We start from the raw sequence: 17,984 nt of genomic DNA, 5'->3' as shown, positions 1-17,984 counted from the left end.
GTCCCTCCCCGCTCCCCCTGCGGCCGCCGCTGCTGCTATTACCTCAGGCGGCGCCGCTTCCTCTATCCCCGTCCTCCTCCGGTAGTAACTCATTCACAGCAGCGCGCCCCCCGCTGCTGTGATGACGCAGGAAACCATAGAGAGCGGTTCCCATAGTAACGGCATCGCGCTACAGGAAGCCGCTCTCTATGGTTTCCTCGTCATCACAGCAGCGAGAGGCGCGCTGCTGTGAATGAGTTACTACCGGAGGAGGACGGGGATAGAGGAAGCGGCGCCGCCTGAGGTAATAGCAGCAGCGGCGGCCGCAGGGGGAGCGGGGAGGGACAGCACCTACCCACCCACCCATACTGGGGCACTATGCTAGCTATATGGGGCACTATACTAGCTATAATGGGGCACTATACTAGCTATACTGGGGGCACTATACTAGCTATACTGGGGGCACTATACTAGCTATACTGGGGGCACTATACTAGCTATAATGGGGCACTATACTAGCTATACTGGGCACTATACTAGCTAAACTGGGGCACTTCACTAGCTATACTGAGCACTATACTAGCTATACTGAGCACTATACTGAGCACTATACTAGCTATACTGGGGCATTTTACTAGCTATACTGAGCACTACCTACCTATACTGAGCACTATACTAGCTATACTGAGCACTATACTAGCTATACTGTGGCATTTTACTAGCTATACTGAGCACTACCTACCTATACTGAGCACTATACTAGCTAAACTGGGGCACTTCACTAGCTATAATGAGCACTATACTAGCTATACTGAGCACTATACTAGCTATAATGAGCACTATACTAGCTATACTGGGGCATTTTACTTGCTATACTGAGCACTACCTACCTATACTGGGCACTATACTAGCTATACTGGGACATACTGGGGGGATCACGCGGCCAGCGTTTCCTACCCCCGGCTTACATGAGGGTCAATCATTTTTTCCTGTTTTTTGGGGTAAAAGTGGGGGGGTCGGCTTACATGCGGGTCGGCTTGCTTGCGAGTATATACGGTATAACAAGTAACTTGTCTATATATTTTATCTAAAGTTTAGATAGTTTACACAGCATATCTAGCTGCAAACAGCTTTAATAGAATAAGAATATTTCTTCCTGTGATACAATGACAGCAGCCATGTTGTTTGTAAACATTTACACAGAGGCAGGCTTATCTGCATCTCGAGCAAAGAAAACTAATCCCCCTTCCTCCTCCCCTCTGCCTCTGAAATCTCTGGCTAGTAATACCTCCCCCTCCTCCTGCCCAGACTGAGCTCCCATGAGCCCTTGTTACTGTCTGAAAGTTGCCTTGGCTCTCTGAAAACCTGTGGGCTTGGAGGAAAGCCCTATAAACAATAGGAAAGGAACCCAATTATGCAATGAGTAAAAGTTCATCTCAGATCCACTTTAAGGTTCCCTTTAACACCCCTAACAACCGTCCATGTGAACAGGCCCTATAAGCTTTACTTGGCGTACGTAGTACGGTTACAGATGAATTCCATTGAAAGTAACAACAATCTAGAATAGATGAGCCAGTGCACTACCGATGCTTGGGAAGATGGAACGCTCGCTCCAGGGGGCGCTCCACTCTTTGCCATTAGTGTCCACAGCATCCTGATTCCAGGTGCAGGGCTCAGCCTTCTTCTTCCCAGTTGTAGCAGCAGAGGTGACCCACTTCTCTTCCACCACCTGGGAGGGAACCACTTTGGTGGGCTTCTCAATCCAGCTACCCCCATTGACAGCAGACACCTCACTTGGACCTGTGGAGAATACACCAAACAAGCAAAATACACAAAATTACAATTGTACAAAAGCGGGAAAAACTGTAAATGCAGAACGTAAAGAGGAACTCCAGGAAAAACAACATCATGAATAGAATTCCTTATGGTTTACAATATTCATGTATAGATCATTTCATCAGTGTTTGCAGATGGTAAAATCTTTCCTCTCCCCGATTTACATTCTGAAAGTTCTCACAGGCGGGGACGTCTTTAGTTCCGCCAGGTGATCTGTACTATGCAAAGAGGAAGATACTGCTTGCTAGCCAGTTTGAAAAATCCCTTATTTCCCAAAATGCAACAAGGTTCACAGACAGGAAACTGTCAGGACCAAGGTCATGACATCACACTGTGGGAGGAGTTTCACCAAAATATCAGCCATACAGATGTTCCTGATCTATTTCTTGTGGGAAAGGGGGTATCAGCCATTGATTGGTTGATTTGATGAAGTTCAAACCTTGGTTAAAGTTCCTCTTTAAGTCAAATAGTAAAAATAAGCTTAAAATACAGCGAGGTTAGAGTAGAATGCTTACAAATCTTTATTTTTTGGAGTGGCACCAATTAGAACACACACTCTACAAGTGTTTGGTAACTTGCCTATTGTTGTAATACAGTAAGTCTAGGGCTTAAAGGGTAACTGAAGCAAGAGGGATATGGAGGCTGCCATTTTTATTTCCTTTTAAGCAATACCAGTTTCCTGGCTATCCTGCTCCTCCTCTACCTCTAATACTTATAGTCATAAACCCTGAACAAGCATGCAGCAGATCAGGCATTTCTGACATTGTCAGATCTGAAAGATTAGCTTCATGCTTGTTTCTGGCATTATTCAGACACTACTGCATCCTAATACACCAGCAGGACTGCCAGGCAACTGGTATTGTATAAAAAGAAATAAATATGGTAGCCTCCATATATTTCTCACTTCAGTTCTTTAATGGCCTCTGGTAAAAGCCCTAAATGGTGAACCAGGTATGCCCCCCACTGCCTCTCACGGCCCGTTTCCACTGGAGCGGTTTCCGCTCCAAAGCCGCAGTTTCCCCGCACACATATCGCACGGGGAAATTCTGTCATAGGAAACTAGGCTGCCGCCGGCCGAAACTCTTGCGCTAGCGATTCGGGCGACATTGCCCACAGTTTTCGCGTGGGAGGCTGCGAAATCCCATAGCCATGCATGGCACGGCTTCTGGGATTCGCCTGCGATCCCGCACGCCCGGAAGTGCCACCGCGCATCTCGCTGACGCTTGCAGCACAAGTGGAAACGGGCCCTTAGTGTATTTTTTTTTTAATAACACTAACCACCACGGTGGCGCATTTAGCATTCTCACCTTGCAGGGCTGGGTTCCCCGGTTCGAATCCCAACCAGGTCAACATCTGCAAGGAGTTTGTATGTTCTCCCCGTGTGTGTGGGTTTGCTCTGGGAACTCCGGTTTCGTCCCACAACCCAAAAACATACAGATAAGTTAATTGGCTTCCCCCTAAATTGGCCCTAGACTACGGTACAAGCACTACATGATACATACATAGACATATGACTATGGTAAGGACTAGATTGTGAGCCCCTCTGAGGGACAGTTAGTGACAAGACAATATACTCTGTACAGCGCTGCGTAATATGTTGGCGCTATATAAATAACTCATAATAGTGTTCCTCGCCCTACTGTGCTGCAGGAGAAAAATGGAAGTGAAATTTGCAGGATCTGCAGAAAGCTACTCTTGCCTATATTTTTAGAGAGCATGCTCGCACATTCGCAGTACGGAGCGGTCCGTCTTCGGAAGCACTCTGGCTCCTGAAGCGGAAGAGAGAGCAATCTCCGACTCATTGGTGGAAGACTGCTAACGGGGAGTCAGCGCAGGAACAACGGGACTAGGAGAGGAACGGCTCTTTAGGACCCAGAGCCTTCCCTCTCCTTAGGAGAGTATCTGTTTTTCACTTTAAATCCTCAGTCTAGAGAGCATGTTATGGTTAATAAGTGGTGCCCTGGGGTTCTTCCTGGGGTTAACAAGAATGTTTTACCTCCGCTGGAGGAACAGTCAGCACAGAGGACGTTCCATGAGGATGGACATACCTTTGTTTTTCCTGACGTTGGTTGGCTGAGAGGACACCAGTGTGAACGATTCAGTGACTGCTGTGATGTTCTCCGGCAGAGTGTCAGAGTCCGCCCCTTTGTCACGCTTCCGCTGCTGGCGCTTTTCCTTGTTGCTTATTTTAGTTTCCCAGTTTCCTGCAGAAAATTTAAAAATGCTGGATAAAAAAATGGCTCATATTTATAAATACGTGGCCACACTTATTTCGGTATTTAGTGTCCAACAGAGAAGATCTCACGGCATATATAGCAAGGGGCGCACCCAAACTGGTAACAGGACTGCAATCCTAGGGAGCTGTTGCACACTGATACATTTTACCAAACGTCCAAATTGCTACCAATGCATACCGAGATTTATTTTCCCATGATAACTTTGGAAATCGATCCAGTTATCGAACTGGAGCAGATTGGACATGACGGAAACAATTGTCCGATTTCCATTGATTAAACGAGAAATGGCATTGTGTGTACCCAGCATTAAAGGAAGCCTGTAGGGGGAAAAATGTGCCCAAAATAGAGCCTTACCTCAGTAGAGGGAAGCTTCCGTATAATCAAGAGGCTCCCCCGTCCCCATCGCTGTTTTAGCGCTGGGATCCCCTGAACATCCTTGACAAGGGATTGTGGATGGAGGACAGCTGCACTGCATGTGTGGTCTTGCACCTCCGCAGTAGCACAGAGCTGCTCAGGCTTTTTCCAAGTAAAATTGGATCTGAGCTGCTGCGCAAAGCATCCAAGCTCATGCACATACGGGAGCGCAGCTGTGAGCTTTCAGCGGGTCCCGGGCGACATCAGTGGTCTGAAGGAAGAAGTGGGAAGCCTCTGTAGAGAAGGATCCAGAAGGATCTGATTTTGCCCTCTCCGAAGGTCACAGGTTTGCTTGAATATTCTCTGTTACCATATTTGGAGAACCCTGAATTTGCTGCACTCTCAGCTCAGTGAGTACACTTGGTCACAGGGCTGTGGAGTCAGAGTCGAGGAGTCAGATTATTTTTGTAGTGACTTCACAGCCCTGCTTGGCAATGTGCTAGATTAACGGACTTCCTTCATGTGCTCTAAAATTTGTATACATAAACCTTTTCACTGCGCAAAGCATTACTGTTGTGGCTGCAGATGGGCAACTTCTACTCATCCAACCCCCTTCCACACAGCGGAACAGGCTGCTTCTGCAGATAGTCAGGCAACCTGTTTCTAATACAGATGTTCCTAAATTTTAACCCAAAAGATTAGGAATGATCATTTAGAGTGACAGTTACTCTGTGAGTTTGCAAGTTTATTCCTGCAGTAAACTTTGGAATTCTGAGTATCATCAGAAACTCACGACAGAAATATAAAGAGCTTTCAGTTCAGACTATTAACGTACCTTCTTCAGCTTCCTTCTTCTCTTGGCTGGGTGACTGCTGATTTGGTTTCACATCAGCCTTTGGTTTCTTTTTATTTTTCTTTGCCTGAGAAAGAAACAGCAGAATAAGAGTACAGGTTGCCCATACAGCCAGCATACAGACACTGTAGTGTCCACATGTGGAGGCTGAGCTCTTTCTGTAGAGTTATCCTACTCAGAGTTGGTTGCAATTTGAAAGCAGATGAAAATGGAATCAAGCTTCATAAAAACGCAGTAAAAATTCGGCTGGATTTACCATAAAGCACTGTAGGCATGTGCCTACAGGCGCCTGATGATGGAAAGATGGCCCCCTCCCCTAGTGCCTCCCTCTGCAGAGTTCTGAGCAGAGCATAAATTAAAGGTTTACTCACCCAGCTCTCAGAATTCCACTAAATCAGATCTCCGTTCAGTCGTGGAACCACCAGATACTTAATACTGAAGGTAGCTTTGGCTTCCTAACCTGTAGCTACCTATGATGGGCAAGGGAAGTAAGGGAGAAGTGACCGCTGTGACAGCCAGTACACTTGCAGGTGTTTGTAGGTTCATGGAGGGCGAAGTCTAGGGTGCCAGGATATCTGTGCCTATAGGCTCCTGTGATGTAAATCCGGGCCTTAATATAGGTCATCTCTCTAGATCACACTGGACCAGTTCCATACATGAAAGTGTAAATGTCACCACAGATATACTGACAAATATCCTCCTCAAATAATTCTGCAGCACTTGTAACAGTCAGATTACCTTCTCATTCTTCTTATCAGACTCCAGAGGTGGCGGTGCCTGTTGCTGCTGCTGTTTCGGACTTTCCTTTTTAACTGGAGCAATCACCTCCTCCTCAACAAACTCCACGGGGCGACCATTAGGCTGCAAAAACAAAGAGGAGAAGTAGAACATTAAATAATGCCTCTGAACTTCACATGGATTTGAAAGGGAGTTACAGAATGGATCCATCTATTACAAAAGGTCAAACAAAGCAGCTCATTGGGTTAACAATAATGAAAAAGAACCCTCAAAATGAACAGACCTTTGAATTAACAGTTGCATAGCACATCATGGGCCTGACACACTAAACCTAGGTAAGACTGGACATTGGGGGGGGGGCGAGGGGGGGGAAACAGTGTCGGGCTGACGAGAGGTGGATGAGGCATCACAAGGCTGATTCTAGGTGGATTTTAGTATGAAGTTGATCGAAAAATCGGCCTGCAGTGTAGGGGCAGCTGACAAATCTCTCTCAGATTTGATTAGACAAAGACTTTGGTCAAATCTGCCCATCATCGCTAGGCTACCTTTAAAATCTTTACAAAGTAGACAAAATTTTTAATTGTCTATGCTCAATAGCCAACTATTAAGTGTCCCAGAGTAACAAACCATGAACTATTGAGTTTTTACTATCGCTCCCCTGCCCTCAGAAGTTGTATACTGCCAGGAAAACATTTATGGCTGTCATTTGCTTATCAGTGAGATTTACTATATTCCTGACAAGGTACCAGCAAGAGAGAATCTGTCACTTGTATTTCTGAAAATTAACTTTTTCAGGCTGGGAAAAAAGCATGTTATTTAATGTGTTTTCTATCATGTCACGTCGTCTTGGCTACACTTTAAGGTCAACCTGACAGCAGACCTTGCTATGAGTGAGACGCACCCAAATCCTACCAGTGATCTTTTGATCTCTGGAAGCCTGATCAATAATGCTGTTGATCAGAAGTGGTGGAAGGAGAGCTGAGGCACTGACAGGCATACAGCTTTGCAAGTAGTACAACACCAGCTGACTCAGCAGGCCGACTGATTCCCAGTCAGATCTCTGAGTATCTTTAGCCCCATTTCTTCCATACTCAGGACAATCCAGGCTCTGCCTGTGACAGAAAAGGGTGACGCACCAAGAAGTCACATATGTCACCACCAGGAATTCTCAGCTGCTATGAGGACATCTCAAGCAGACTTAATTCTGTGGGAGGAATGTTTGAGCTTCAGCCATGTGTAAAAAGCTACAGAGCCCAGTTTTCTATTTGTCCTAAGGTCATTTTCAATCCTCTGCTTATGTTTTCACTAAGTGAACGTCTGTTTTTTGGTGGCAGTAAAATGACATGGCAAACATTCAGGACGTGTTGAAAGCAGACCTGAACTCAGCTATGCTGGGAATACACCATACATTTTTCCACTCGATAAATGGGTTCAATAGATCATTTCCAACACATCCGATATTCCTTCCGATCATTTTTTGTGTCGATTTCTCATAGAAGTGAATGGAAAAAGATAAGAAAAACGAGCGGAAGATTAGAGAATCGTGTGCAAAATCAAGCAGAAAAAACGATTGGATGGAAAATCGAGCGAAAAACCGTATAGTGTGTACCCAGCATTAGAGCTTCCTCTCTGTCCTAAAAGATAAGCAACAGCATAATAACTTTTACAAAAAGGTTACAGCTGATACACATCCTGCAATAAATCTGCAGTGTCTCCTTCCTGCTTTCATGGAGGCAAAGTTAACATTTTATGTTAAGTAGTCCCTCGTGATGTGGTTTGTACTTTTTTCACCTAAGGAACATTGTAAAAATGAAGCACCTCATATCTCTAACCCTAGTTCATGCCTTCATCACATCATGGCTTGATTACTGCAAGGTTCGCCTTTCAACCCTTCCAAGCAAAAGACTCGCACTGCCTGCAATGCTGCAAGGCTATTAATCTAATCCTGCCATTGCCACATGACACCGATTCTCACTCCACTGGCTATCCATAAAATGGAGCATTCTATTCAAGATTGGCTTATTGCCATTCAAATCCTTGGGCCCTTGACACCTGAAGAATTTGTTACAACTGCATGACACCTGCCACAATCTTAGATTAAAAGGATCTAATAACTTACCGGTAAGTCAACATCAAAACCTTAGAAGACAGAGCCTTCGGACATGCTACTCCTACACTTTGTCATGCTGCACCTACACTTTGGAACTCCTTGCCACGCTCAATCGGGACATCTCCATCTCTCTAAGAATTTGAGTCCAAACTAAACAGCCACCCGTGTAGTCTGGCCTTTTACGAGCACCTGACTATTTCCTCTGTAACACAGTCCACTCTCCAACTATATATTGATTTAAGACATATCTATGTGCTTTGGGTCCTAGGAGAGAAAAGACCTTTACAAAGGTTATTGTAGTGTATAAATACTGAAAACACCTACCATGAATGTCTTGAGGGCAGGATTTCCTACATCACCCACATTTCATTTCATGAGCCCTAATGCCACAAGTCTTACCCTCTGGCATACCTAAAGCTAGGTACATACTTCACTTAGTGTCACCTTTCAGCATTAAGCACCATCCTTTGGTAACATTGCAGTGCTCAACAGTTGTAAAGACATATCCCATGGCTACAGCCAAGGGATGTCCATTTCTATGAAGATGGGATAAAGGTGCAGTGGACTTTGGAGGAGGAGCAATGGGATTGGGCTTTGCTGATAAAAGATCTGGCATGCAACGGCAGGGGACACCTGTACACACACTAGTTACTTGGCAGAGTGTCCTCCAGCATGTGTACATAGCTAAAAGAGAATCCTAGCCGAAGCTCAGGTTCAGAAACCCATACTTGCCTACAGAGAGGGAAGCCTTCAGATCCTCCAGAGGTTTCCCACGCTTTCCTCTGGTCATCTGCCGCTGCCTGTACTTGAGCAACAGCAGAGCAGGGCCCCGATCAGATAACAGACAACCCCTTACAATCAATAAAATGCCCACAACTGATTAAAAACTGATCTATTGGGTATGCTGGGGCAACAGATCCTTGGCTGCTTTAATCAAAACGATTGAATCAGATGGAAAAATTCATACATTTATGGTAAAATTGTAAACTATAGATAACCTACCGATACACTGTAGACCTCAAAGAAGTTGATCAATCCAAATTAAAAATACAAGATTTCAGAAATAAAATCTATTTTCTAAATTATAATAAATAGCAGCCTTTTTTCAGCTGCATGATGACAAATATAAAATATTTTAAATTTATTGGAGGAACCCCTACCTTCCATTCATATTGCCGGGTCAGAGTCCGGCAGACTGGTGGAGGAGATAAAAAACAAAAAGAAAAAAACACAGGCTGCTACTGATGATTTCACAGGGGAGGTGATCTCATCTTGTGTGAGATTTCACATAGAAGAAGCCCCTGTGAGGGAGGGTAGCTGATGACAAAACACCCATAATCTAAAACCTCCTACTAGCTCAGGAGTAATGGCTGCCACCTGTATAACCCTAGTTATGAAAAGAGAAGGGTGAAAAACATGCGCTGAAATGCTCATAAGCTTGAAGGAGTGTATTTATGTTAGTATGTGTCAGAGTGGTGCAACAAAATATTTGGTTTGGGTTCGCTTTAATTAGCTGGTTATCTTAACCAGCTTTAGCTCAGCCATTACATGGCATACAAAGGAGAAAAAAAAAAAAAAAAAAAAAGAAACCCTTTATGGAAAACACTATGTAAGGCGCAGACCTCCTCCTGGCAAACCATCTAGTGTAAAAGGAGCAGAGGTCAGGCAGCTGCGACTACTCAAGTGTAAAAAGTATACATAAAAAGCTGGTGCAAGTCAGAGAAAGACACTTCTATTATACGATACCCTTTTAGAGCACATTTACAATTGCTCAGTGTGTCTTGGGTATATAATACAGTGCTGTTAATGTCACTTAAAGCAAGCAAGGCCACCGCAGATGAATTTACAACCGCCGCTGGTTTGCAAACGATAGCGTAGCGGGGGAGGGTGGTGTCAGCTCTCAGGGTCAGTAGAACATGCCTAGGTCAGCACATCAGCTAACAAATCACCACCTGCCAAATGAGTCAATCTGATGTCAACTTTCTACTGTGTACAGAACACTACAGTGTCAGCCAGCCTACGAGAGGAGACTGTATGGCTTATCCTGCTGCTGCACAAGTGCCCATCAATATTGAGTACTATTCCTCCTCCAGGCCACCATGGATGGTGGGGAATGAAATCATTCGGCTTCCAGCAATTGCTGGAGGCCGAATTATAGTGTTTTATAAGTAACTTCAGCTCAGTCTTCAGACGGCACCAACGTTACTCACTGCTGTGCCCAAGTCTCCTGTGTTGGAATGAAAGTGTTCGGTCAGCCACTAACCTTGAGGGCCCATTAACACTTGCTGATCGCAAAACGCTAGCGCTTTTGCTAGCGTTTTGCTATGGTGATTTTTTGTGTTGAATGCAATCCCCCCCAAAAAAAAAAAAAAAAAAAAAAAACCCCACCATTCACACCTGCCGATTTTTTAACAATCGCGTTTAGCGCTTCTATAGCACTGAAACGCGATAGAAGGGAAATCGCCTGAAAATGGTGCAGGCTACGCGTTTGCGTTTAGCGTTTTTTGGGCGATTAGCGCAAATCGCCCAAGAACGGGCCCATAGGGTTTCAATGCACTAGCGCTTTTAAAAAGCGCTAGCGTTTGAGCATTTTCCGAAATTGCGGCAAACCGCTCAAGTGTGAATGGTCCATTAAGGGCTGTATCCTCCCCATTGATCCAACTTAATTTAGAAATCTGCGCCCTTCAATGATTCAAAGCCTCATTCTGGGAACAAGATGTTCTCCTAGATCGGTGTGTAGGGCTGGTTTGTATCCGTTTAAAAAGACACTGAAGCCACTTTAAAAAAAACTTGATTTTATCTGTTATTTTGCGTAAAGAGAATCTGTACTCTAAAATTCTTACAATAAAAAGCATACCATTCTATTCATTATGTTCTCCTGGGCCCCTCTGTGCTGTTTCTGCCACTCCCTGCTGCAATCCTAGCTTGTAACTGCCAGTTTTAAGCTGTGTTTACAAACAAAAGACATGGCATGCGATAGGCTGAGAGGAGCTCAGTCTGACTCACACAGAGACCGCAGGGGGCGTGGAGAGGGTGTGTATAGCTTCTATCCTATCACAAGCAAACCAGCACATTCCTGCCTGAGCCCTACACAGCCGTCAGAGTAAAGAAGATTAGATAACAGAGAGAATATAGCCACTGTGCAACTAGAAAAGGCTGCAGTAAGCCAGACCACATTAGAACAGGTATAGGAACTTATAGGATAGAAGAAATAAGACTGAAAATGTTGTTACAGAGTCTCTTTAAGGAATATGGCCAGTGCTAAAACGCTGCATTCCTGCAGCAGAACGAGGGTTTTATAACCCCCAAATCCTGGGGCAAAAATCCACGACTTTCAAAGTCGTGGAATTTATTGCCTGGGGAGGCAGAGCTTAGAGCTGTAGCTCTGCCTCCATTAGCGTCAATCACCGCTGAGCGCCGTCTCTCCCAGTCTTCTTTCAATGGGTGTGTCCACTTCCTGCATTCATGGAAGCAGACATACGGTTAACATGTGGTTTACAAATTAGCTGTTCTGCCAAGGCAGCCGGCTGATATATCTGAGAAATCAAATTACAGTTGTGAGCGTCCCAGATGGGGGTAAATTAGGCAGGCTAAACTCTCTAAATACATACAGGGTGCATTTCTCGCTGTTTTTCTTCTGTCCTGTGCAAGAGTTCAGGTCCACTTATTCATACCCACATAAAAATTGTGTCGCTAGTTTTCACAATATCGCGTAATCATCATTAGGGAAAATTTATTAAACGATGGCTAAAGGTGGCCAGCGAACCGTGACGATTGTTTTGAAAAATCATCATGACGGATCACATTGGGAACAATTACCGGTATTCAAGTTGAACGATTGTTTATGCAACTTTGCGTCCAGTCGTTTGTATCTTGCCAATCACAATGCTGAAACAAGATAGATCAGGGAACGATCGATTGTATTCGGCAGAGTTGTTTGATATAATCTTACCGTGGGTTCTTAGCTTTAGAAATGCCTTGATTAGTGAATGTGAAGTTAATCACTTATAAAATACCTGCTCAAGAGTCAAGACATTATCCACTTTCTGCCCTACAGACTGTATATGCTACAGGCTGCAATCTTCCCTGACAGAACCAGACTGTGCTGGCCCTCTCAAAGTCTGAGAAGTGGGGAAGATGCAAACCAGGCACTAGTACTGAAAGGTTATTTTGAAAAGGTGAAAAATAATCTATGAGAAAAAGTGAATTGAATATGAGCCAAAAAGAGATATAATAAGTGATATAATTAGGAGGTACTTAGCCTATTCTGTGGTCATTTATATAATGCAGGAAGCTCTTCTGTGAGCCGGTTGGTACATCCAGCAAGTCAGAACACGTGCATGGCTTGGTTAAACATTTATAGAAGTAATAACGTGTTCCTCATTCAAAACGCTGACCAAAGGGCTTATTTATAATGTAAGCAGAGCAATCACGGTCATGCACTGATAGCGGCTGCCAACATCAGTTACAATAGCCTGAACAATGTCAATTTTCTACTCGATTGTTGCACGATGCGCCCTTTGATTACCGCTTTGCCTCGGCATGTATATATAGTCCAGTCATTTATATACAGTGACGATGCTTTGGTTTACCTTTCATTTCAAGGTATTAGAATTGCATTAATCTTTTACCCAGATAACTTCAATGAAAGTGATAATTATAGAAAGTGATTTTTTTGCACTGTGGTAAGTATGAACACTATGCAAATACCCAGGGCTGTGGAGTCGGTCCAAAAATCCACCGACTCCGACTCCTCAGTTTAGGATTCCTCCGACGACTAATTTGCATATTACAATTTTGATGATTAAAAGTATGTAACATGAAATTCGTCTCTTAACTGCCAACGCTTAGGAATTTTACAAGACAACTGAAGTGAGAAGGATATGTAGACTACTATATTTATTCCCTTTAGACTAAAACTAGTCCTTGGTAAGAGTACTTGTAAAAGGTACAAACCGGAACAAAGAACATCTATCAGGCCCTAGGCAATGTAAGTGTGGGTACATGTAAGAATGATGTGCAGGTACTCTGCAGGGTAATGAGGAGATTCTTCCTCTATTACACATTCTTCATGCACAATCTGAACAAGGTTTATGGGTGACAGACAACACCTCTGTGTTCAATGTGCACAGCATTCTCAGTGGATTCCCTGCAGCTCTGTGGGGAGTGCATATGTGGAGTATAGTACTACTCTGTAACAAAGTAAACCTGAGACAGATGAAATTAAAGTTTTATACATACCTGGGGCTTCCTCCAGCCGCCTTCAGGATAATCAGTCCCTCGTTGTCCTCCTCCACCACCTGGATCTTCTGCTATGAGTTCAGGTACTTGAGCCAGTCACGCGTAGTGCGCATGCACACACTCTGCCGCCAGGAGCATACTACACCTGTGCAGCACTATTGCGCAGGTGCAGAATGTTTCTGGCTGTGGGAGCGGCATGCGGCCGGTCAGCGCTGACTGGCTGAATTACCAGGACTCATAGCAGAAGATCCGGGTGGTGGAGGACAGATAGGGACTGATTAGCCTGAAGGGGGCTGGAGGAAGCCCCAGGTATGTATAAAAAAACTTTACTTTTCATCCGTCTCAGGTACCCTTTAATTTGTAGTCACCAAACCAAATTTTAACAATATATCAAATTATTTGATTTCATCAGCAAAGGGAGTGCATACATTTGCATAAATCAGCATCAGTGCAGAATTATTTCCATCTCATTGACCATCTCTATTAGGGACACAGCTACACATCAGGCTTTATTCTTACAGCATAGATGTTATTTAGTATATATAAGAGATTCCTGTGTACACATCATATATACAGTCACAATCAGATATGTATATCTGACCTTAAAAATACGGGGACTGCTTTATTGAAGCAGCACAAGTAACTCATTTTGATTGGTTTATTTCATTTTTGTGGAGTAAGCACAGCTATTACTGTATATATACATTATTTTTAATGACTATTATCTGAGAAATAGAACATTTGATCATATTTTCTATTTTAATTACAGTTACAAATTCATTAGGAGTCGGAGCATTTTTTCCCGACTCCAGGCACCCAAAATTGCCCGACTCCACAGCCCTGCAAATACCATCATGCCTGTATAAAAAAAAAAAAAAAAAAAAAAAAAAAAAAAAATTAATATATATATATATATATATATATATATATATATATATATATATATATATATATATATATATATATATATATATATATATATATATATATATATATATATATATATATATATATATATATATATATATATATATATATATATATATATATATATAGTGCTGATTCTAAGGTTATGTACACACACATACACACACGTGTACACACACACACACGTACACACACACACACACACACACACAATTAAAGGACAACTGAAGTGAGAGGGATATGGAGGCTGCCATATTTTTCTATCTAAGCAGTGCGAGTTGCCAGGCACTCCTGCTGATCCTCTGCCTCTAATACTATTAGCCATAGCCCCTGAACAAGCATGCAGCAGATCAGGTGTTTCTGACATTACTGTCAAATCTGACAAGACTAGCTGCATGCGTGTTTCTGGTGTTATTCAGATACTACTGCAGAGAAATAGACCAGCAGGGCTGCCAGGAAACTGGTATTGATTAAAAGGAAATAAATATGGCAGCCTCCGTATACCTTACTTCAGTTCCCCTTTAACTTTTTCTCCTGATTTTTTTCCTAAGAGATATTTTAAAAATTGTCAATAAAACGACCTTTAAATCATCAGCAAGCAAAAAAAATACTTAAAATTAGTTTTGAAAGTACTTTTCCACCTACTTTTTCAATTGCAAACTGCTAAAGGAGTTATTCTAAACAGAAAATGAAAAATGATCATCTAAGAGAAAAGACAGGAGAAAAAACTAATTGCAAATGGGCCTTGAAGTTCAGGGTGGAGTGCTGTACAGAGCCAGGGCTGTGGGGTCCGTGCAAAAATCATCCAACTCCAACTTCTCAGTACATGAAACCACCGACTTCAGGTACCCAAAATTCCCCTGACTCCTCGGTCTAGGGGCCCGTTCCCTCTACAGCGATTAGTGGGCGATTCCCACTAACCGCCAAAGCGCTAGTGCTATTCTAACCCTATAGCAGTGATCTCACTGCCGCGATTGGCGACGATTGCGGGCGATTAGTGCAAATTGCAAAACAGGTTACCTGCAGCATTTTGCCACGATTCTGGAGCGATCCTGGCACAGTGCTTAATAAAGCGCCGATTGCGATCTCTCTGAATCACGGAAGTGTACAGTGATTTTACCGTGCTAATCCCTACGGTTTTGCATTTTTAAAGGGGCACTACAGCGAAAAACTGTAAAATGTAAAATATGTGCAAACGTATACAAATAAGCAGTACATTTTTTCCAGAGTAAAATGAGCCATAAATGACTTTTCTCCTATGTTGCTGTCACTTAAAGTAGGTAGTAGAAATTGACAGAAGTGACAGGGTTTGAACTAGTCCATCTCTTCAAGTCCGGTAAGGGCCGGCTTCCAGTAGGAGCAGCGGTCATTTCAGATTCAGCCACAACTCTCATTCTGCTGCGCAGCCCGAATCGCTAAGCCACAGGGATTTCTGCGTGTGGCAGAAATCTGCAGTATGTTGTCTGGATTCGCACTGCAGTGCGATCTGGACAGCAAGATCATAGTAGAGATAGGCAGCGTTTCCCCGCCTCTCTCACCTGCGGGGAAACAATGCAGATTCGGCCATAGTGGAAATAGGGCCTAAGTGGGAGAGGAGGTACACTAGTTTTAGTAGAAGAAAAGGAAACAAGGAAAGAAGAAAAAAAAGTATATATAAAGTTTGTGGGGCCCTCGGGTGGATAGAGGAGCATGCAAAATCCATCAGGTTTGTGTACTGACCAGAAATATCACATTTGTGTGTCCACTGACTGATGCTGACAAAAGTTAATCTCAATGTTAGGTGGATGTCACGCTGGAGATTATCTGGCAATCTCCTTGCTGGCAACACTAATCTCTAGACTGCTGCTGAATTATGCACAGCTCTGTAAGCAGAACATGTTGCTCTTTGCCACTGTAGAGACTGCTGCAACTTGGTCACCAGCAATGGAGCAGCACAACACTGACAGAACTGCTGTGCGGTGCACAATTAGCTATTGTGTAGTGTACTCTGGTAACTCCTTCCTTGCGAGGATACACCAAGTAAGGGATTTAGTAGTCACCCAAGTGACATGGGCCTTTGTCAGTAATAAATATGTAACACATGGCTCTGTCACTACCCTTCCCCCACAAGCAGCTGTAGAAGGAGCACCACATATGAAGAGGTAGCGTGCCTAGACCCCTACCTCAGTATCTCAAGGGGGTACACAAGTCCACAAATTTGCCAACACTAAGTAATTAAAGCTCTTTTATGTCATAATAAAATAGGCACCAGTGAAAGACTGCTGTTTCAGGCATAGTAGCCCTTTATCAAACTGCATCAGTCTTAATATATCACTATCTTTTATAGGTTTTTGAGATATTCAAGCTTTTATAAAAGTTTACTCAGCCCCCTACATTGCAAAGGCTAAAGGTGGCCATACACTTATAGATTTGCAGCATATTCGACCATCAGATTTCTGTCAGATGCCTGTCAAGTCCAATCTGACAGGAATCTGATGTGTGTCACACACTAGAAACAGATTTTCAATAGATTTCAGAATGAAATCTATTGTAAATTTATCTAAATGCATTATTGGACCATTAGATCCAATGCAACTCTATGGGCCATGGATCTGCTACCAGCAGCAGATCGACCTAGATCTTCCATCCTGTCAGATAGATCGAGGGGCAGCTTCACGGAGCTGATAAACAATTATCTATTAACCACTTCAGCCTACAGCTTCAAAAATCTTATGCATCCAAGCAATGTTCACCTCCTATTCATTCACTAATAACTTTATCGCTACTTATCAAAATTAATTGATCTATATCTCGTTTTTTCCGCCACTAATTAGGCTTTCTTTAGGTAGTACATTTTGCTAAGAGCCACTTTACTGTAAATACATTTTAACAGGAAGATTAAGATAGAAATGGAAAAAAAACATTATTTCTCAGTTTTTAGCCATTATAGTTTAAAATTAATACATGCTACAGTAATTAAAACCCATGCATTTTATGTGCCCATTTGTCCCGCTTATTACACCATTTAAATTACGTCCCTATCACAATTTATGGCGCCGATATTTTATTTAGAAATAAAGGTGCATTTTTTCAATTTGCGTCGATCACTATTTACAAGCTTATAATTTTAAAAAATGTAATAAGATACTCTCTTGACATGTATATTTAAAAAGTTCAGACCCTTAGGTAACTATTTTTGTAGTTTTTTTTTTTTTAATTGTAATTTTTTTTATTATTTTTTTTAATACAAAAATGTATTTGGGTAATTTTAGTTTGGGAGGTAAATAGCCAATTTTAGATGTAAAATAATGTATTTTTTATTCAATACAGGTATGTGGGTGCAGTTTACTATTTGGCCACAAGATGGCCACATTCAAAAAGTTCCTAGATGCGAACGATGTCGCATCTAGGAACTAAAATGAAGAGAAGTTGTTTCCTGGGGGCAGAAATACCACGCTCTCTGATGAGAAAGCGTCGGTATTTCTGCCGGGGACTTGGATCGGTGAATGGGAATTATATTCCCATTCACTGATCGGGGGGGCAGCGGGAGCGCGCGCGGGCGCGTGCCCGATCGCGCGCACCACACGGCTGCAGCACCACTGCCTATCTGGACGGATATATGCGTCCAGATATGGCAAAGTGGTTAAAGAGAAACTGAAGCTTCTAAAAATGCCCCTTTTTATTAGCCAGCCATGTTGAGCACGAATGCATTAGCTGAACCACCGATATC

General features: G+C 43.0%; 1 protein-coding gene across 1 annotated transcript in view; it reads right to left on the bottom strand.

The window, feature by feature from the left end:
* MTDH (metadherin) overlaps positions 1-17,984 on the bottom strand; it is a 59,232-nt gene that overhangs the window by 33,458 nt on the left and 7,790 nt on the right. Inside the window, exons 2-5 of the mRNA XM_068237702.1 lie at positions 5,998-6,120; positions 5,242-5,326; positions 3,864-4,019; positions 1,564-1,779 (exon numbers count right to left, since the gene is read on the bottom strand). Coding sequence (XP_068093803.1) covers positions 1,564-1,779; positions 3,864-4,019; positions 5,242-5,326; positions 5,998-6,120 — 580 coding nt within the window. The remainder of the gene's footprint in view (positions 1-1,563; positions 1,780-3,863; positions 4,020-5,241; positions 5,327-5,997; positions 6,121-17,984) is intronic.

This window comes from Hyperolius riggenbachi, chromosome 5, assembly GCF_040937935.1.
Source record: "Hyperolius riggenbachi isolate aHypRig1 chromosome 5, aHypRig1.pri, whole genome shotgun sequence".
NCBI classification, from domain to species: Eukaryota; Metazoa; Chordata; class Amphibia; order Anura; family Hyperoliidae; genus Hyperolius; species Hyperolius riggenbachi.
The sequence above is the reverse complement of the archived record's forward strand: the minus strand, read 5'-3'. Positions and strand labels throughout refer to the sequence as shown.